Source organism: Osmerus mordax, chromosome 14 (assembly GCF_038355195.1).
Source record: "Osmerus mordax isolate fOsmMor3 chromosome 14, fOsmMor3.pri, whole genome shotgun sequence".
NCBI classification, from domain to species: Eukaryota; Metazoa; Chordata; class Actinopteri; order Osmeriformes; family Osmeridae; genus Osmerus; species Osmerus mordax.
Genome location: NC_090063.1, coordinates 3,164,019 through 3,186,478, shown reverse-complemented (window position 1 = coordinate 3,186,478; position 22,460 = coordinate 3,164,019). Strand labels below are relative to the sequence as shown.

The following is a 22,460-nucleotide window of genomic DNA, read 5'->3' as shown; positions in this document are numbered from 1 at the left end:
GTTCGAGAGCCCAGCGTGCACGACGACCCGTCCTGTCATTGTCAATGGGTATTTTCCGGAGACCCAAAAGAGGTTTGTGGTCCGTGATAATAAAAAAGGGCTGCTTGTAGAGGTAGTGGCGGAAATGTCGTACCGCCCAGACGATAGCCCATAGTTCTCTGTCATAGGTCGACCATTTTCTTTCTGCTTTTGTTTGAACATGGCTAGCATATGCAATGACTTTCTCCTGATTTTCCTGTCTTTGAGCCAGCACAGCACCGAAAGCAGAGCCTGAAGCATCAGTGTAGAGGGAGAATGGCCTCGTAAACTCAGGGAATGCAACCACTGGGGGGCTTGAGAGGGCATGTTTCAGGTAAGTGAATGCATCCTGACATTGAGGAGTCCATTGGAAGAGTGCATTCTTCTCAGTGAGTGCATGTAGCGGAACACTGTGATGTGCAAAATTCCTGATGAACTTGCGATAGTATGAACAAAGTCCTAGGAATGCTCTCACTTCTGTTGCTGAGTGTGGAGTAGGCCAGTCTTGAACACTTGTAACATTGCGTGGGTCTGGCTGAATGCCGTTCTTGGATACAACATGGCCCAAAAATGTAACCTGGTCACTGGCAAAACAGCATTTCGATGGATTGAACTTGCAGTAGCTGTAGAACAGTGTTTTTTAAGGCGTGAGGGACAACAACTTGATGCAGCACTGACTTAGTGGATGGGTTGAAAACTATTCGACAGAGCAAACCATTATGGAGGGTAAGTCTGTGGTACTCTTGCCAAAGTTCTTTCTCAACAGGTGTGTTTTTTTTCATGTGCCAGTATGGTGGTTTCTGACCTTGAACTTTCCAGTTAATGACCACTGACAATATGGAGTCTTGTCGCTGTTCCCTTTGCAGATCATCTACAGGGAGTTGAAGCATAGATGCAAAGGAGACAAACTGTGCAGTACACTGTAGATCTGGACCTGGAGGCTGTGGTAAAGCCAGGTTACAGGGACCAGGCTGTTGGTCAGTACTGCAGGAGCTGTAGTGATGTACAGAACTGACGGGACAAGATGGACTTACAGGACTTAAATGTCTCTTGTCAGGTTGTGGGCTAACAGCAGTGGTGCATGCAGTGCTCTGCTCTATAGGGTTTGTGTCAGCAGGGCAACGTGACATTGCGTCTGCGTTGAGGTGGCTGCGGCCATCTTTGTGTATTACAGTCCATTCAAAAGGGTCAAGTTCGAGAGCCCAGCGTGCACGACGACCCGTCCTGTCATTGTCAATGGGTATTTTCCGGAGACCCAAAAGAGGTTTGTGGTCCGTGATAATAAAAAAGGGCTGCTTGTAGAGGTAGTGGCGGAAATGTCGTACCGCCCAGACGATAGCCCATAGTTCTCTGTCATAGGTCGACCATTTTCTTTCTGCTTTTGTTTGAACATGGCTAGCATATGCAATGACTTTCTCCTGATTTTCCTGTCTTTGAGCCAGCACAGCACCGAAAGCAGAGCCTGAAGCATCAGTGTAGAGGGAGAATGGCCTCGTAAACTCAGGGAATGCAACCACTGGGGGGCTTGAGAGGGCATGTTTCAGGTAAGTGAATGCATCCTGACATTGAGGAGTCCATTGGAAGAGTGCATTCTTCTCAGTGAGTGCATGTAGCGGAACACTGTGATGTGCAAAATTCCTGATGAACTTGCGATAGTATGAACAAAGTCCTAGGAATGCTCTCACTTCTGTTGCTGAGTGTGGAGTAGGCCAGTCTTGAACACTTGTAACATTGCGTGGGTCTGGCTGAATGCCGTTCTTGGATACAACATGGCCCAAAAATGTAACCTGGTCACTGGCAAAACAGCATTTCGATGGATTGAACTTGAGGCCACTTGACTGGAATCTGGAGAGCATTTCTTCCAGATGCTGAAGATGGTCGCTGAAAGAGGCGCTGTAAATGAGGACATCATCCAGATAAACCAGGCAGGTTTTCCATGGGAGGCCACGAATTACCATCTCTATTAAGCGTTGGCATGTGGCGGGAGCATTTGTGAGTCCCATTGGCATAACTTTAAAGTGATAAAGTCCACTGCCTGTCGTGAAAGCTGTTTTTTCGCGATCATTCTCTTCCAGCTCGACTTGCCAATAACCATGCTGAAGGTCCACTGTGGAGAACCAGGCCGAGCCTGAGAGAGCATCAAGTGCGTTGTCGACTCTGGGAAGACGATGTGTATCTTTGATTGTCACAGCATTCAGTTTCCTATAGTCCAGGCAGAACCGCCACGTGCCATTTTTCTTGCGCACCAAAACAACTGGTGCAGCCCACGGACTGTCTTAGCTTTCTTCAATGATATCTGCTTTCAACAGGCTGTCAACTTGTGTTTGTATTTCCGCTCTCTGTTCTGGTGTTATTCTGTAGGCTCGCTGTTTAACTGGTGCAGCATCACCGGTGGAAATATGATGCTTTATTGTGCCTGTGCGACCTCACTGAAGCAGTGATGTCAGAGACTGAACTTGAGAAGTTGACAGGTTGGCTTCACCTATCTGTACAGCTGGAGCTCCATCAGATGCAGGTATGGTTGCACAACATGTTCCGTCAACTGGTATGATGTCAACAGATGAAGCAGAGTGAAACTCACCAAGGTGTTGACCAGAATGTAGCTCAATGTCGTCCCTGGAGGGATTTAAAACTCGAACAACAGTTGTGCCATTCTGAACTTCACTGAAGGAGTGTGCCACGATGATGTCACAGACTGGGTTGGGCATGAGAACACCACAGTAGTCCGTTGGTGTAGGAGAAGCAGGTGTAGCTGCTGACACACAAGCCGTGATGAGGGTCTCACTCATAGCTGGAATCTTAGTGAGAGCTAATACAGACACATTACAGCAAGCGGCCACTTCATGTCCTCTGGGCAATAGGGGAATTTTCACGTCCCACAATTGCAGTACTTTGTCTTTGAGATCGAGAAGTGCATGGTGTTTTTCTAGGAAATCCCAACCTAGTATAACTGGCCGGTAAGCACATCTTAAAACGTCAAATTCCTGCTGCCATACCTGTTTTCCCAGTCTGATGCCAATGGTGAGCTTGCCCAAGATGTCCAGGCGCTGGCCATCGACTGGACAAGCTGGCACAGAGGATGCTGTCAGAGGGCGTTTTTTTTAAAAGCTGGATGAGAGTTTCGAAAATCTTCACTCACAATGGAGACAAAAGAACCAGAGTCAATTAAAGCACACACTTCAATGCCTTCAACGATAGCCAAGATACTAGAAGAAACAAAGCCATTAGGTTGTGAGTTGTTGTCAGGTGTTAACTGTGAACTAGCCTGGGGCTGTGACGTAGTAGCTGATGTTTGCCCCTCAACAGCAGCTACTGAAAGTTTCCCTGTCGGTTGGAGCTTAAGTGTTCATGACTTTCAGGAGACTGGAATCTGACACCGCTTCTAGCGTGTGGACTTGCATCTCTATGTCTCCGTGGTGCTGGACTGGGACTGTGTCTGTATCTGTTCATGTCATCATCACAGCGACCCTGCCTGGAGTACTGATAGGACGGGCGTGATGGAGAGCGACCTCGGTCACGGTCGTCACTGCTGTTCCACTCGTTGTATCTCTGATGATCAGGGAGCGGAGGACGACGTTCATAGTGGGACTCTGAACCATGAGTATAACCCTGCGCAGGTGAGTAATAGTCCCTGGGGTGTTGTCTGGTATGGTAGGGTGAAGGAGAGGAACTGCGTGCGCCGTGTCGAGTATCACAGGAAGAGGATCCGTCAGGTCTGGAGTCCAAACGCTGAGCAAGGTAACTGTGCTTCTCTCGCAAAGTCTGTACTTCATATTTTAAACTGGTCACAGTTGGAGTCAGCTGCTTAACTGCCTGAAGGAGTTTGTCGTCAGTAGGATTACGACAAACCATAGCTACCTGTTCAGAAGGCAGAGTGAGTGGGGATCCTGCAGCTGACCCTAAATATATGCATTACTTGTAAACCTTACACATGTATGAAGTGTTTTGGTAGTTTTAGTGCATTTTGAATGTGAAATTAACTGCTGTGCCGAGCTGAAAGTTGGTTAGTAGAACTGTGTGAAGAGTTTTGCTACCTCTTCTTATACTGGCATGAACACTGGATGTTGGTGTTTCAACACCCATTGCCACTTCCCTGAGGCAATGTAGCAAGCATGTGGACTCTCTTTCTCACCATATGCTTCTCTATTTCTCATAGACTTCAAGATAAGGTTGCACAGAGCAGGATCTGTGCAACAGATCCCTTTGTTCCTCATCCAATATTAAGAGGGAAGTGGTGAATGGAGGACATATTCTGGTACTCATGGTAAGATATTAATTGAGTTAGTCTCCCATGCGTTTACCTCAAATATAGGCAACGTGATTTCATAGAAATTGTATTATTTGTGGTTGCTTGATGTGATTAATTGTGTAGCCTAGATGTTTTTCATTATGTTATCTGATTATTTGGCAACTAAACCGCTATGACCTCGGCTCACCTCACTAGAAGCACTTTAGGATAATAGACAACAAAGCTGCTTATGACCAGCCCGAGTTTAGACCCGCCTGTGAAATATGTTGTCTGATTGGACACTGTGTCAGGAAGTGTCATCCATCCAATGGCATGCGCCGTCGGTGTAGGGGTCGCTGCTGACCGTCCGAGCTACCTGTCACAGTCTGCACTTGCACAGTAAGATAAGTTTACGCTTAAAAAAGTAATAAAAAAGTAAAGAAATGTAATAGTTGAAATCAAAGCAAGTATTATGTTATTTTTAAGGTTGTTGTGCTTAATGTTCATCCGTTTGTGGACTATATATTCTATCCAGACCACTCTCTATCTGGGCGGAGAGGTTTTGGGACAGAGTGCCAGTTACAGTAACTAGACTATATTCGGTATGACTTTGGCTGGAAGTAGCAACAAAACGGACTGGTTTTGCCCGCGGTGTCACAAGGAGTTTGTTTTCCAAAGTGTACTTCGCTCAGGACTTTTTGTTATTTGTCTGGTAAGTTGGTTGGAGATATCTACGTTCGTGTCTGGCACATGAGTTTGTTGACAAATAAAATTAATGGTGGACGCTATGAAAAGCGACCAGGCATGATATGCAATTTGCTGCTGGTGACTACAAATATGTGCAGACATCTATTGTGTCCTCCGAGTTCCTGACAGGCGGAGGTTTAAAATTGCATGTGTTTAAACGCAAGCCGACGGCCGTCCGTTGACTTGCGCAGAAAAGCGGAGCGGATAAAGAATTGGCCCACTTTCCAAACACTAATTTTGTAGTGACAGCAAAACAATAATAGGAGGACAGATTGAACAGTATTCCTCGACAATGCATTCTTCCTCCAAAATGAGAGCACAGGGGTATAATAAAACAGAAATAACTCTCTGTCCCAAGGACACCAAAGTGGCTGTCACACACACAAACACATACTGAGATTATATTAAACTCCCTTTCACATGCACTGAAGTGACCTCACCTCAGGGGATTGGACATAAATGTAATCAATCCATCACTTCCTTTCTATTGAGTTTTTGTTCCCACCCCACCGCACCTCCAATCTCCTTTCCCAGGTAGTGGTCTTGTCCATGTACCCCCTGCTGAGACCTCTGGGGGTCCACATCCATTCCGCCATCACTGGGAGCTACATACCCGGCCACCACTCCATCCTCCTGGTCAACTGTCCCAACGAGCAGGCTGCCAAGGACATCGGCAGGTATCGGCTCAGAGCGATACTCTACTCACAATTTACGATGTTCTAATACAAATTGTGTACTAACTACATATGATGAACACATGACTAATTACTGATTATTAATGACTTTGTCGATGAAAGACTGACAACCGCTTCGTTAAGCAACTTGAAATCCCTTTACAACACAACATGTTCACTGTCACCATAAATTCAGACACCCCCAAAAAAATTATCACAAAAATATACGTCATCTATACTGTATATTATGTATATTTTCTCCATTCAATGTTATGGTTACTACATTATTATAAGCCGAGACTGAGTAATGCACCCTAAACCCAGTAGGACTAAAGCTGCAGTGTTTTGTTTGGCTGGGAGAAGGGTAGGCCAGGGTAAGTCTGTAAAGCTACACTCCAGAGAACAAGAACTGTGATTGGACGACATTCCCTTTAACTATAATGGCTTCTTGCTGCATGCAGATGAGCTGTTTACCGTGTGTGAGAGAGGGAGAGGAGAGGAAGAGAGAGGAAGATAGAGAGAGGGAGAGTGTATGAAAGAACAGTGAGGAGCATTGACTCACAGTCACAGTTCTTCGCCAAAATGTAAATGTGCCGCCTGCGAGCTTGGAGCAGTATTGTGTGGGACAGGAAGTGCCCTCGGCTCAGCTGCTGTGAGCGTGACTGAGCTCGGCACGATGGGATGTCCCGTCGCCTGCTAATGCCGCAGCGTGCACACACCCAACCCCGCAGAGGGTCTATGGCGGGCTACAGCTATAATTGGTTGACAGCTGCTGGCTGTTGAGTGTTTAATTGCTTACCAACGCCTGCATCTCTCTTCCACGGGTTCCTCGCTTTGTCCCTCAAAATGTTTGACATTTATTTATTTCCCCTCACGTTCTATCACTCTCCCTTCTCCCGTCCTTCTTTCCTCTCTCACTTCCTCTCTCTCTCTCTCTCTCTCTCTCTCTCTCTCTCGCTTCCACCTATCCTCAGAGCTATCATGGAGAGGAGGATGGCAGCGAGCATCAACATTCTACCCAGGACCTCCACTATGTAAGAGAATCATGACTCTGTTGTCTAGCTCTAGTGGCCTCTCCAACGATCCACCACAGAGGCTACACACACCATTCACTCCTACTCACACCAGACAGACCATAAACATGCCCGTTATGCATTAGCACATAAGTACACACACATACACACAGTTAGCCATAAATACATGCATGCCCACACACACATACACACACACTAAGAACTCGTTACCCAGGCAACCAGAGTAATGGTGAACTAGCTGCATATAAATAACTGTTCTGAGCTAGCCAGGCCAGAAGCTGCTTCGGGCAGAGGAGGAAAGAGAGAGAGAGGGGAGAATGAGTAGCCCGGCTCTATGAGAGGCCGTATAGGACTTAATTCATACTTGGTCTCACATACACGCCATGACCTCACATATATACCATTATACTCTCACATATATACCATTATACTCTCACATATATACCATTATACTCTCACGTATACACCATTATACTCTCACGTATACACCATTATACTCTCACATACACACCATGACCTCACATATATACCATTATACTCTCACATATATGCCATTATACTCTCACATATACACCATTATACTCTCACATATACACTATTATACTCTCACATATACACCATTATACTCTCACATATACACCATTATACTCTCACATATACACCATTATACTCTCACATATACACCATTATACTCTTGCACATAAACTGGCATACTCTCTTACACACACAAAAATACCGTCTTATATGCACCATCATACTAAAGTATGACAATATATGTAAGAGACAAATAGTATGTGTGAAACAGAATGTTACTATATGTAAGAGAATAACAGGATGTGTAAGAGAGAATACTTATCTATGTGAGAGAGAATACTTGTCTATGTGAGAGAGAATACTTGTCTATGTAAGAGAGAATACTTGTCTATGTGAGAGAGTATATTTGTCTATGTGAGAGAGAATACTTGTCTATGTGAGAGAGTATATTTGTCTATGTGAGAGAGAATACTTGTCTATATGAGAGAGAATACTTGTCTATGTGAGAGAGTTTGATTGAAACGGAAGGCAGTTTGATTGAAAAGGAAGTAGTACTGAATTCTCAGTTCCTGATTGGCTTACAAATGAAGAAGAAGGATTTGGGGTAGATGTAGCTAACGCCCACCTTCCCTATCAAGACGAGACTGAGTGACATGGCAAGATGGCAGAGAGTGGGCGGCTTAATGAAGCCATTGGACTTATTAATAACATTTTGAATACTCCAAATGCTGCGGCGTTATTGTAGGGAGGACAGACCCGTTCCTGAAATACGTTTTTACAGTTATTCCTGGGGAAATTATGGAATTAAATTACATATTAACTATACTAAAATAATTGTGCACAATAATATTGGCTAAATGTAGACGTTTTTAAAGGTTTAATTTTACCTCGAAGCTTTTTGTGAAAAAGAGGCTAGTTTCACGACGGCGACTTTGGATGTAGACTAGGCTACTTTAACATGTTAGCTGATTAGCCAGTATGAGTGAGATATGTATACAGTCACATTAACAAACCTCTTCTTTGTAAACTATTTCGTCTTAAATACGATGGGAACACATCACATTAACAATTCCAAAACGCACCACACGCCAAACACATTTTTTGTCAAGCGTCTCTAAGCTCAGATTCCGAGTCGGATCCATGAAGCTATTTCGTTGCAGTGAATGGGTGCGGGCACTCATCGTGCATAGGGGCCTACACTCAAATAGGATCCTAAAAGTCCCAACTGGAAAATGTTGTGAACAGATTTACATCAAATTCAGGTTGTGGCATTGAAGCTTAGGTTAGTAGCCAAGGGTGTAAAGACCACTCGACTAATTAAAGACGTCAACGGTTAAAACCCCAGTGCCACGGGACGGTATTCACACAGGCATTTAATTTAAATGATAGTTTGTTTCATCAATTGAAAAACTGATCTAGGACTTTTGACTCAAGTAGTGGGGGTCGGTATAGCTTCCTAAACAACTATGTAATTCTACATTTGAGTTTTTTTGTGGATTTGCTTGAATCGTTGTCAGAAATGTTGGAATCAAAGACGACAGCCATCCACAGTGGCTATTTCTGACGCTAACGATGAAATGCGCCTGCTCTTCAGACCTCGATCAGGTGCATCACGGAGCGGCAGCAGCACTCTGTCAGGAGTTAGTCTTAACCGAAATACTGCGGAGTTTGATATTGGGTTTGCGCCATCACTTGGCTGGCATTAAGACTAGCTCCTGACAGAGTGCTGCTGCCGCTCCTTGATGCACCTGATCCAGGTCTGAAGAGCCGGCGCATTTCATTGTCAACGTTAGCGTTAGAAACAGCCCCCGTGTATGGCTGTCGTCTTTGATACAACATTTCTGACAATGACGCCGCAGGATTTGGAGTATGCAAAATGTTATTAATGAATCCATCTTGTCATGTCACTCAGTCTCGTCTTGATAGGGAAGGTGGGCGTTAGCTACATCTACCCCAAATCCTTCTTCATGTGTAAGCCAATCAGGAACTGAGAATTCAGTACTACTTCCTTTTCAATCAAACTCTCTCACATAGACATGTATTCTCTCTCATATAGACAAGTATTCTCTCTCACAAAGACAAGTGTTCTCTCTCACAAAGACAAGTATTCTCTCTCACATAGACAAGTATTCTCTCTCACATAGACAAGTATTCTCTCTCACATAGACAAGTATTCTCTCTCACATAGACAAGTATTCTCTCTTACATAGACAAGTATTCTCTCTTACACATCCTGTTATTCTCGTACATATACTAACATTCTGTTTCACACATACTATTTGTCTCTTGCATATATTGTCATACTTTAGTATGATGGTGCATATAAGAGGGTATTTTTGTGTGTGTAAGAGAGTATGCCAGTTTATGTGCAAGAGTATAATGGTGTATATGTGAGAGTATAATAGTGTATATGTGAGAGTATAATAGTGTATATGTGAGAGTATAATGGTGTATATGTGAGAGTATAATGGTGTATATGTGAGAGTATAATGGTGTATATGTGAGAGTATAATAGTGTTTATGTGAGAGTATAATGGTACATATGTGAGAGTATAATGGTGTATATGTGAGGTTATGGTGTTGTATGTGAGACCAAGTAGTTTATGTGCAAGAGTATAATGGTATATATGTAAGAGTATAATGGTATATATGTGAGGTTATGGTGTTGTATGTGAGACCAAGTAGTTTATGTGCAAGAGTATAATGGTATATATGTGAGAGTATAATGGTATATATGTGAGAGTATGATGGTATATATGTGAGGTCATGGCGTGTATGTGAGACCAAGTATGAATTATGGCCTATACGGCCTCTCATACGGCTCTGCCCTCCTACGTACTTCCGCTCAATTTAGATTTTGCTTCTGTACTAGGTCTGAGCATGAGGTACGTAAGTCAGATATCTCCGGTTAATTTTCTACCTGTCCAATCAGCAAACAGAGGGAGTGGCTGAGAACGATGACGATGATGTCGTGCGCAAGTTTGTGTTGTCGTTCCATAATGGCGGCGGAGAAAGATGCGAGCGAAGCCATTCGGTCCGTTGTGGTCACACTGACGAATATCCAGAAGTTAAAGCCAGAGCAAGAACAATCTTTGATCCCCACGGGGTTCGTTTGATTTTCCAGCTAGCTCCGCTAGTTGTAAAGGAGTTGGCTAAGGCAAACGCTAGCGATTGGTTATGGCAGATCCAGAGTGGCTCTGGGCAGATCCAATAGTTTTAAACTTCAACAGAGTACCCGCCTTCGAGGAAGTTAACGCTTGTCAATGGAGCGAGCCCAGACTCTCTGTACAAATGAAATGTACGAGAGTCTGGTTAGGACCAGGCTACAGAAGTAGAGCCAGAGAGACACAAAGAGAGGCAGGACTTTTTCCCTTGTTGGGACTGTGTGCGTAACCCTGCATGCATGACAGAGCCTACAGGCCTGCTGACACATAACCCCAAATCATGTCGGTTTAGATGGCTGCTTGCAGAACAGATAACATCAGTGACCCTCACTCCACGTCCGCTACACAAACAGAACACTTCACAACACCCACAAAGGCCTGACTGAAACGGCAAGTCTTACTCTGAGTTCTCATTCGTCCTCGGGTCTGCGCAGTAAACAAGTCCGTTCCATCCAGTCAGTTCGAACCATTCGCACCCTAAATCCTGAAGTAACCGTCTGGTGTACTACTATTACACAAGCCACCAAGGCAGAACCAGCGCAAGGCTTTGTGCTTCCTGGACACGGTTCTGGCCCAGCCCTGTCTGAGGATCTGGGCCGAGAAACCACGATGACGTCAGCTAGCTGTCAATCAAAAGTGTCTGGGGCTGTCACAGACACTAACTCGGCCTGTCCTGGGTGTAGGGAGGAACTAGCTTTATAGCATTCAATAGTACGTACATAGTGTCTATACTGTCCCATGGGCTTATTTTAGGGAACTTGCTATTTGTAAGCCACATGCTGCTAATCTTAAAACTCGTGTCATAGGTATTACTGGAAAGGCGATATTCAAGATGCTACAGAGATACTCATGGTAAGTTATTGAGATGGCTCTTGTCGGAATTCCTGGTTCACACACTTCGACTTTTTTTATTAACCTTGAAGGAATGGGATTGATTGTAGTGAAGGATGTTCTATCTTCAGCTTTTTACGGGGAATGGAATGGAACATTCTATGTTTCTAGTTGATGGTGGGAATGTGATGAAGTTCTATGTTCTAGCTGGTAAGGGGTGTTCAATGTTCCAGCTGGTTGAGGAGATTGGTTGAAGTGTACTAAGAAATGTTCTGGGTTATAGATGGTGATGACAAGAACATCCAATATCCCGCAGCTGACAGAATATGTGAGGTGAGTGGGTCTTCTTAATGTCACAATACAATAGGAGCCAAATGATTGAGTGAACTCATTTGATCATTTCTGTGTGTGTGTGCGTATGTGTGTGTATAGGTCTGTCCATCCCTATGAGATCCCAGAGATCCTGAGTTTCCCTGTGGATGGTGGGAGTCTGGCCTACCTAAAGTGGATGGACGAAGCTATGCCCAATGATTGACAGCTCATTTGACCAATACCACTGGTCTGTCTGTGGCTGTTTGACCAGTGGCGTTACCGTGGGGTCATATGTTGCTTGCACAGCGTCCAAACCTGCCAAAGTTAACATTGCCTGCAAGTATGTGTTGTCGTGGAGATCTGTGTTGTTGTAAGTGGTTTCCATGGCAACCCTTGACCCGTAATGTTCTCATTGAAGTTTAGACTTACAGATTAGTATAAGAACTGTCCTCAAGGAGATGCTGAAACAGGAAGCAGTTAACTTGTATGTTGATTTCATTGTGTTTCATTAACTTTATTTCCGGAAAAGTAATCTCAGCTAATTGTCTTAAAAATATATACTGTATATAAAAACATTTTTGCATACTGTGATTTTATTCAATTTCTCAGAATACATCTGCTACCTATTTCAGATATGAAATGTTTGCATATTTGGAGTTTATAACATAGGTATATTTATAAAATGTGAATTAAATAACTATTTTACAATCACAGCTTGGGAATATGTGGTTTCTGCCATGATGTAAAACGTGATTTGCTGTGTGTGTCTATTTGTGTGTGTGTCTGTTGGAAACGGCAAACAGCAATGCTGTTTATGAATCTCTCCTTACCTATAACTGACTTTAAAGCACAAGTGGAAGCTGTGTGCTCACCTGTCCCCCTTCACCATATAGATCAGAGAATAAAGCCCAGACTGTTTAGTTCCTATACTGCCCAAGTTGGACTGCTTAAAGTGTAGCCTGTTGAGAGACTTGAGAGAGTCTCTTAAAGCTAGCCACAAGGCCCCAGCAGTGTTTACATGACATACTAGAGATTACTGAGCTCTACAACAGACTTACAGTACACAAACTCATGCATCACATACACATCACACATACCTTCCCTATATAACCCATCACACACCAAATAAACTGACTTACAAACCAAATGACGCACACGCATCAAAACATCAAGATGTTTTTTTGTTTTTTTTACTTTCTCAAACCCTGCTGTCTGCAAACTGACAAAGGAAGTTTCAACGTGGAGTTTTCAAAGGTGTGACTTTTCGACCACTTCTCACAGGGTCACACACAAACATACATATTTGCTCCCACTCACATCATACACACCAAACTGTACCTTTCACTCCTCACACCCTTATACGCCCTTATACACTCTGGATAAGAGCGTCTGCTAAATAAAAATGACTAAATGTTATAAACACACCATACACCCCCCCCCCCGCCCCCCGTCCCCCCTCCTTAGCGCCCCTGGCCTTGACGGCAGGATTATAGTAATTCCACATGGACAACAGCAGGCTCTACCATGTCGGCATTTCCTTTGTGAGGCACTCATTCCGGAAACGCTCCCGCCACCAGCATCCAGAACCCACGCTCTGGTGTCAGCAAGGCAAGCAGGCAGCACCTTACCAAGCGGCGTGCGCCTGTCAGCGTTGATATGTTGTTCTTTCAGATGATAGGATCGGATATGATGGTATTATAGGAGTTATGGTCACAGAGAAGTGTGGGATCTGAATTACAAACTGCTGACAGGCTGGATGGTCAATTATGAGGTGTGCTGTATCTTGTATTGAGTTGATGTGAATATGTGACCGTATACTACAGTAACCACAACCCACCACTAGATGTCAATGTTGGAATGCATTATAGTCTAGTCTCTGAGAATGTCCTGTAATGTAAATATGAGCTAGAAATTGTGACGGGATTTGTGTATAATCGCTTTTATTGCAGTTTCGCCATACCCAGTCTCTCTTACCAGAGAAGATGACACAGAGAAAATGCTTTTGTCCTTGTCAACATAAAATTCATGAATTATTTCATTACAAACGACCGCTATGGCCTGTGTGTCAGCAATGTTTCCAGGAGGCTTATACATAGGGATCTCCTGTAGGAGGTGACATCCCATAATCAACATGGCCTTGCTTTAGGGTCAATGGGTCATTAAGTTGAGTACTGCTGAATGTGCAGTATTGAAGAATGAGTGTGGAGCAGATTGACGGAAATGGCAGAAGCAAACTGATTATTATCATCACTGCCCTGCATGGATATTCGGCAGTGTTGCTGTATTGTGGTTTGTCTGATTAAATGTTTGCCAACTGTAAAGCCCCAGTTATTCTAACAGTTTTGCAAGTCCTTCAAAATCTCACATACATTTAGGACTGAACTATTGCTCAGACCAACAGCCTCTTCAGTGTGGCAACCCAAGATTTTTACAGCATTACCATTTTTGATGGTGCCAATGCAATTTACCATACCCCCTTCCTCCCTGTGCCATCCTCTTTCCCCACAAATCAAAGTGAATCGTAAATGGCAGGAGTATGTCTGCATGTCATGTGGCCTACTGCGGAAATGGCTAGGCTACTAGTACCTTCAAGTGCCTTATGGAGCCGAATTCTATCAACTGTGGACACAAAAAGTTTAATAAGAACTTCAAACAATTGTATGCTTCATGTGTTGAATCAGGGTTTGTGAAACCCCCCCCCTAAACGATTTTAAATGGCAACCACTACTCTAAGTCTACCCAAACGCAAACATGGTTTATGAAGCACACAGCCAATACACCTGTTACAGGATGTTTACCACGTTGTTCACTGTACTTCACCTGCATTCTTGGAACTGACTAGCTATAATATTGATAGATCTACCAAAAAGATTAAAGGAACACTTTAAATTTTTGTATGATTCTGCATTTGATTAATTAAGTGGTAAGATCCCACAAGGTTTGCAAAGTCGCAAAAATTATTTAGCTCGGCTGTTGTCTTATTGAGATTCATTTCTGATCCATCATCTGAAGCCATCGCAAGTGATTAAAACGAGTGACATATGGCTCTGTTTCTCTCTTTCACTTTGTGTGATTAAACTCTCTGCGTGGTGTCGTTTTTGGTGTGTGGTAATTAAGAATAGGCTTCCATATTGATAGGCTCACACATACACACACACAATCCCAGCCGTCAGCCAGCCCCCACTGTGCATGGTAATAAAAAAAGGATAAAGACAAACCAACAGTAGAGAATTATGGTCCATGGGAACAAGCAAGGTGTGAGATAAGCAAGTAACAATAAACCATTTTTGCTATGTTACGGAGTACTGTTTCGTTCCCCCAAAACAAACTGAGAACTAATTATTTTGAACACAACAAATGTTTTAAGAATCCTTGTCTGTTTTTAACCCCATATTAGGTATCACAATTAATTTCAAATTAAATTAACATAACATATCTTTTGTAGGACTGTAGCTGTGTACTGTAAGTGGATGGTGCTCCTGGAGTGACATCGATAACAAGTCAATAAGATGGGAGTCAGCTTTAGCGAAAAACATGCTAAAGTTCCAATAAACAGTCCATGTTTCTCATATGTGCTTTCCAAAACAACATCCCTAAGTGCACACTTCCAAGGGTCCATTGGGTCCTTTCTCAATGTCATATCCTGCCTTGCTTTTGAACACCTCTATTGAATGTTGTAGGCTATTAATTGGCCTACCTCTTGCTGTATATACTATACTATATTTACTGTATATAGCCTACACTGAATCAGGTGCGTTGCTGGACATAAAGCTCTTCTGGGGCACAGGCCCCTACTCATTATACGTACAGTTCAGACGTAAGTTTGATAGCTTTGGTAGGGAGTAGGTAGCCTGGTCCTAACCAGACTCTCGTACATTTCATTTGTACAGAGAGTCTGGTCTCGCTCCATTGACAAGCGTTGACTTCCTTGTAGGCGGGTACTCTGTTGAAGTTTAAAACTATTGGATCTGCCCAGAACCACTCTGATCTGCCATAACCAATCGCTAGCGTTCGCCTTAGCCAACTCCTTCACCACTACTGTAATAGAGCTAGCTGCCGTAGCTGGAAAATCAAACTTTTCCCGAACCCCGTGGGGAGGAGGGCCACAACATCATGGCCACCAACAAAACTCAGCAAAACTTGTTCTTGCTCTGGCTTTAGTTTATAGATATTCGGCAGTGTTGCCACAACGGGCCGAATGGCTTCGCTCGCATCTTTCTCCGCCTCCATTACGGAACTACAACACAAACTAGCGCACAACATCAACGTCATCGTTCTCAGCCACTCCCTCTGTTCGCTGATTCGCCGGTAGAAAATCAACCGGAGACATCTGACTTACGTACCTCATGGCCAGACCTAGTACAGAAGCAAAATCAAAATTGAGCGGAAGTACGTAGGAGGGAAGAGCCAGGCTAGGGAGTAGTGACATCAATAATTAATGCAAGATCGCGAAAATCTTTTCGCAATAACTTAAGCGCAAATACTGTTTTTGAGCTAATATAATAGGCCTACGTTGGATTCATGTTGTTATTATGTTTGGGTCAAAATAAGATGATCGGTTGGCCTATTATTTAGAAAATTTCTTTAGTTTCGTAATGTTGTCTTAGCCTACCTCAAATCTGATTTGCTTTCCGACACCTGGAGTTGTGTGTGCGCGCTGTAGTTGCTATTTGTTCAAAAGCAAGGACCGAAGAGCGCGCGCATATGGAATTCTGCAGGCATGCATCAGTTTGTGTTTCTGGTTAAATTGCGTTTATTTTACAAGAGTTGATTTGGATACTGTGTTTCTTTTACCGGAATGAATCCAAATGAATGCACTGACTAATAAAGTAAATTCTAAAAAATAAAAATAATCGGCACAGCAGATTTAAACTGGGGCGCGTGCCCCAGTAAAATGGGTCTAGCGACCTGGATATAATGAATCAACAACGATTTAGGTTTAATTCCAGCATTATTCTGTACATATAGGCTACTACGGTTTACAAGTAGGCTACAGTAGGTCTACGCCCATGTGAAGTGGTTTGGAACCTGCTGGTGGTAGGCCTAACAGTAAGTAGGATTGTCATCTTGTCATCAAGTCCATGAAGGTCGTCATTTCCAGTAGGGCTAAATATGTCTGTTCTGAGGCTTGTTCGCGTTCAAGAGACACCACACAGTCGCGCACTGGCCACATAGGCTATAACACGATCAGACAGAGGAAACAGGAGCAGTGGCGTGGTCAATAACTTTTCTGTAGCTTCTGGCTGTCACAGCGGCAACATCCTGCTGACTGCGCGATTTAGCCTGGCGTATTGGGCATAATAGCAGGAGGCGCACAGAGAATTGGTTGCTCTGTTTGTTTTTTTACATGAAACTAAAATCTGGCAGTGCATTCGGTGGAAATCGACGGAGCTGGTACAGCACTGATGGTTAGTAGCCTAATACAAGTGAAAAAAGGCTTTTAACTACTGTGGGGGAAAAGTCCTCACTACACTCTCCGAAAGTTCTCTTAGGCCTAGATATCGTGCAGACATGTAACACATGCTAAATATAACACACTACGAGGCAACAGGTGCACAAAACAGCGTAGCTCTGTGTACGCCAGCTTTTAAAATGCTGTCACAGAAATGAAACTTCTAGCCTGCGTGGTGCCAGTTAGCCTATTCATGTTTTTAAAGAAGTTTAAAATAGTCGTATCATTATTCTGGATCCCGCTTCCATCACCGGAGAGATTTAACCAACTTTCACGCGCATAGCCTTTATGGCGTAACCACTGAACCGAGCGCCGACCACACGCACTGCGGTCCCATAAAGTAGCGCGCGCGCCACAGTGTAGTAAAATCCTGCAGGTTGGTCATGCTAGGGGCGGGTATTGGAGAGTCAGACCCGTCCGGTGGGAATAATTCGTCGTAGTGAGATCTTAGCGGTTATGGATGTAAAAAGAGAAACAGCGGACAGCCCAGTGATTCACATGTCGGCGTGTCACTACCAAGGATGGATCAGAGTTTCAGGTAATAAGAACCTAACATTGACAGTGATCGGGTTACACAAAGTTCCTTATCTTTAGATGGCTCACACTTTACAGGACCACATTATGGATCGCTATTTTAATTGGCTATGGCGGGACCTCACCGTTATTTTCCAAACTGATTCAACCGAATGTTAAACGGGACGGCTGTTTATATTGCTTTTCAACTTCCAATGTTGATTGGTAATGCACAAAGTATTGTACTGTATGTGCGTATGTGTGTGCATCGTGCCTGAGTGCGTGCCCACCTTCCCCTTTTCACGTGCGATTAATTGACTTGTTTCCTCTTTACTGTATGGTCTCAACCACACCGCGCTGTCCTGTTTGCAGACAATGGGACCCAGCATTCAGAGTCAAAAGAATCAGGTGACTCAGAATAGCCTACATCCCCTTCTCTTTAGCGCAGGCCTGTGCCATAGCAGTAGTTAAATTAACTTGTTTTAGTTGAATCCACACCCAAGGGCTACTGTATGTGTTTCTGCTGTTGTGTGGAGAATGCTGTCGGCCTTCGAAAACTTGGATGTACTTGATTTGTTACTCCAACTGCAAAGAAACTAAAATAAGTTATACCTCATCACTCATCACTTTATTATAGAGAATATGTTTGTTTTTAATGGAATTTCATAATTAGGCTATAGCCCTAATCCTATGTCATTTATATATTTTAAATATGTTATAGATTATGGTATAAAAAAAAAAAGATGGAGATCGACCTTCTTAAATCCAGGGTGAAGCACTGTGCTTCTTCAATGTGGCCAATGCAGCAAGCTCGATTAAATGAAAAAAATTGTCATTTAGCAGACGCTCTTATCCAGAGCGACTTACAGTAAGTACAGGGACATTCCCCCGAGGCAAGTAGGGTGAAGTGCCTTGCCCAAGGACACAACGTCATTTAGCACAGCCTGGAATCAAACCGGTAACCTTCAGATTACTAGCCCGACTGCCTAACCGCTCAGCCACCTGACACCTGAGGTTGGCCTTATTTGATTAGATTGCCATATAAATCATCAGTGTTGCCATGAGTTGATAATCTTATCTTCATATCTCATGCTGGCTTTTGATAATCCTGGTTCTAGACTGCGAGACAGGCAGTGCCATGTGCTGTCTGGGTTATGTTTTTTCATGAAGCCCAATGAATCCTCCCACCCACTCGGGTCTCTCTTTCTCACACCCACACCTCAATACATGCATATGCATAAGCAACCACAATACATACGCACATACGCACACACTGTTATCCACTCACAAACACACCTGTGTACTGGACCAACGAACACAGTCACTTGTTATTGTTAATGTAAAAGTCAGAAGGTCAGAGAGGAGAACAAACTCTATTTTGCCCACGCCTGTTGTGGGTGTGTTTTGGTGAGAGAGACAGTGAGAGAGAGAAAAGAGAGAGAAAAAGTGCTTTAACTCCACTAAGAATTTCCTGGGTGACTGTTTGCTGACCACACATGAAAATGGAACACCCACATATCGCTGGCTCTCATCCTTTCTTCCTCCCGTCACTCCCCAGGTTAGTGGTCTCATCCTGGGCTGGTGGATCTAGACACAGGCATTGCATCATACAGTGGATTTTTCATTACGTAAGATCCCGTACTTAGTGAATCTGAAATAGTCCCTGCCCTCCCTTAAAAAAAGAACCTTTTTGCCCTGTTCCACCTCCCGTTTTAATCAAAAACCTTTTTTTTTACGTTCTATGATGATTCTACATCAATGTAAGTTGGACCTTATCACCCATGTGCCTCTTGCCTGGGGGGCATTTAGCCTTATTCAGCCACAGGAGCCGGGCCATCTAAAATAAGCAACAAGGCACTTGTCTGCAAAGTTGATCATTTTAAACTTACAACATTGATAAAGAGTGATTCTCTACTATTTACGTAAATGAAAAGCTGGCATGACTGGCACCCCCCAGAGGCCGCTGTGAGTAAGAGCAGAAGTAGGGTGGTTTGTCTGAGAGAGAGTAACCGAGGCAGAGATAGAGAAGAGGAGGAGGGAGAGCGAGGGCCTGATTCCTGTGAGATGTAATATCTGTGTAGCTTTGTTAGAATCTCATCACCTCCAGATCACTGAGCTCATTAAACTCGGGCCAGACTTTTACAGCCCTCACACTCAGCCAATCAAGACTGCCGCAGTAAAACTCTATAGGCCCCTAATGAATTTGTCCTCCACTAAATGTCATTGTGTGAAGCACATTGTGAAATGATCACCTCTTTCTTCTCTCCCCCTGCCCTTCTGTCCTTCCCTTAGTCCTTCCTTACTGCACTTGTCCTCTTCCATCCATTTCTTTTACCCTTCTCATCCCCCCTCCCCCCCCTCTTTTTTTCTGTCTGCATTTAATAACTCGACCCCCATTTGAAAGTTGACATATTAGACAGTATACATGACTGCATTTTTCTTCTAAAACAGATTAAGGCTGGACAGATTTTACACAGCATATGTTTTGTGGATTTTTTGCGGAAAAGTATATTGGCCCCAACTGCAGCTTCTTCACCCGTGACGTCTCTCCCCCTCTGTCCTTACAAAAGTTTTGCTAGCCAAACGATCATTCTGCAGGCCTACTGAACGAGCCTGCCAGTGGTCTGACTGTCACTGCTGACCTAACCTATTGTGGTTAGAACTGGCTGAATGAGTTAGCATTTCACAGAGAATACACAGACAGACAGAATCCTGCAGCTGGAATTGTAATGTTTTTGTTTCGTTTTTGTATGTAGAGGCCTTAAGCTGACCAGGTTGCACACTTTCAGTGTAGAGGGAGGATTGATGAATGTATGATGACTGATGAGTGTACAATCTTTTAATCTGGACTTGAACTGGAGGATGAATGAAGGATGAAGTGATGGTTTTCTGCATTAATCAACTCTCCGGTGAACTCACTTGCCCTGCTCTACCCAGGCTCACACACAGTCACACACACAATATTTCACTCTTTCCTCTCTTCCCTCTCCCTCCTCTCCCTGTCTCTCTTTTAGCACTCTTATCCTGGCTGTTGAACATTACTTTACATTTACATTTAGTCATTTAGCAGATGCTCTTATCCAGAGCGACTTACAGTAAATACAGGGACATTCCCCAGAGGCAAGTAGGGTGAAGTGCCTTGCCCAAGGACACAACGTCAGTTGGCATGACCGGGAATCGAACTGGCAACCTTCGGATTACTAGCCCGACTCCCTCACCGCTCAGCCACCTGACTTTAACCAGTGCACAGTGCCCGTGATGCAGACGGTAATTAAGATGCCAGTAAAACACACAAATACAGATTCCTTGAACTATAGAAAGGGCACTGTACCCGCGATGGTAGGTGACACACAGATTTCAGGAATTATCGATATATATAGTGCCTGTGATGCAGCTAGTAATGACAGTTCTTCTCAGTGGTTTTGGTATATATATTTCTATATATAAGATCACAATTGAAATTCTCTGTCATTTCTGACATTTGTTGACAAATTCTCTGTCATCTCTGTCATTTGTTCAACCTCCACATAATCTATTCTAGTCACTTATGCACGTCATAAAAAGAATGTCTCATTATTTTAAGCAAATTCAATGCTCTGGTACATTCATGCAAATTATTATGTAGCCTAAGCGGTGTTAGCTATGTTTATATTATGTAACGTTTGTATTTTTTCCTTTGTGATATGCAATGCTGTAAAATAGTCTTGCATTTTCTGTATTGCATTCTCATAAATATAACACGACAACTGACCGAGGAGACTACATTTGTACGAATATTGTTCCTGTCGCTATATCCATGCCTTAAAAAAACAACCAAGTGGTAGGAATAGTGCCTGTGATGCATGATTATAATGTCGTAGTTGATTTGGTGTTGAGAGTTATGTGCACATTTGCAATGTGCATGTAGTTTTGACATCAGTAAACACATTGATTTCTGTAACAAAATTCACTGATCTTTACTGAAATTATCCACTTGATATTGTCGTTCTGTTGGTTAGCCAGCATTTCATCCATAAAGGATAGGTACCCTTTGAAAGCAGCACTGCAGCAATTTTTTTTTGGAAAAGTCTAAATGCTTATCCAAACAACATCAATCGTTGCCCTCTGTTGGATTATAAAAAGGACACCTGCGAAAAATGAACTTTGCAGAGTGCCCGGTTCTCAAGATACTTGTGGAAACTAAACTCATTCTAATACGTACACAGATACACACAGAAAGATTCCTGGCATTATTAGAGAGATTTAAAGAGTAACAGATGCAGTGTCTGAGGTCAAGTTCCTGGAGGAACAGGTTGAGAGAGATTGGGAGGATAGATAAAGTCTGGAACAAGTTGCTGTAATCCAAAACACAACAGACATATCCTTCCATCACTGCTGAGTATTGATCCTACCACTCCTCATGGTGTGGGGCAGCAGGCATGGGTGGAGTTAGTGAGATTCTCAAAGCATCAATCCACAGCAGATTTCCAACTGAGGGGCCGCAGGTCTTAATGGAGTAAGCGAGATTCTCTCTGTGGTTCTCCCTCTAACACGTCGCCTTCTGTGAGGCTAAGAGAGGCAGGGAGACAGGAGCGCGTTAGCTCACAGCAGGGTGCAGGTGCAGGGATAGGCTGACAGATAAACTCCCACTGGGACAGGCTCGCTCTCTCAAACTCTCTCAAATTGCCTCACCACTCGTACAGTAAGTTTGGTCCGGTGACGTCTTTTAATAACTTGACAGTTGATATGAGGGAAGAATGGATTTGAAGAAAGTGAGGATATGAGGATACTGTTGATCTGTGGAAAGTGTTCTGTTCCAAGAGGGAGCTTCAACTGCTTCGGGCCTTAGTCTGCTGGCCTCACACCAACGTCTGCTATAGAGGTTGGCATGCTGGACTGACTTAACTTACTTTGGACATCTTATGTAGTAGGGGTCTGGCAATATTACCACAAATCTGACAACAACAACAACAT

The 22,460-nt window shown here is 43.6% G+C and overlaps 2 protein-coding genes across 2 annotated transcripts in view; both read left to right on the top strand.

The window, feature by feature from the left end:
* Positions 1-4,595: 4,595 nt before the first annotated feature.
* Positions 4,596-12,254, top strand: zgc:63972 (protein CutA homolog). Its single transcript, XM_067250600.1, has 7 exons — positions 4,596-4,645; positions 4,782-4,958; positions 5,528-5,670; positions 6,642-6,701; positions 11,206-11,251; positions 11,514-11,563; positions 11,663-12,254. The coding sequence occupies exons 2-7, from the start codon at positions 4,851-4,853 to the stop codon at positions 11,763-11,765; spliced, it is 510 nt and encodes a 169-aa protein (XP_067106701.1). The 5' UTR covers positions 4,596-4,645; positions 4,782-4,850; the 3' UTR covers positions 11,766-12,254.
* A 5,137-nt stretch (positions 12,255-17,391) lies between these two features.
* The window catches only part of LOC136956194 (disabled homolog 2-interacting protein-like), a gene marked incomplete in the record, with an annotated part of 129,036 nt that continues 123,967 nt past the window's right edge, over positions 17,392-22,460 (top strand). The window contains 1 exon segment of the mRNA XM_067250064.1: positions 17,392-17,532. Within this exon segment, the coding sequence (XP_067106165.1) occupies positions 17,451-17,532 (82 nt within the window).

Excerpts from the sequence above, each read along its gene's own strand:
- zgc:63972 (XM_067250600.1), top strand. The coding sequence starts at position 4,851 with ATGACTTTGGCTGGAAGTAGCAACAAAACGGACTGGTTTTGCCCGCGG. Across the intron at positions 5,671-6,641 it reads GCTGCCAAGGACATCGGCAG|AGCTATCATGGAGAGGAGGA; the intron begins GTATCGGCTCAG and ends ACCTATCCTCAG. Across the intron at positions 6,702-11,205 it reads CTACCCAGGACCTCCACTAT|GTATTACTGGAAAGGCGATA; the intron begins GTAAGAGAATCA and ends CTCGTGTCATAG.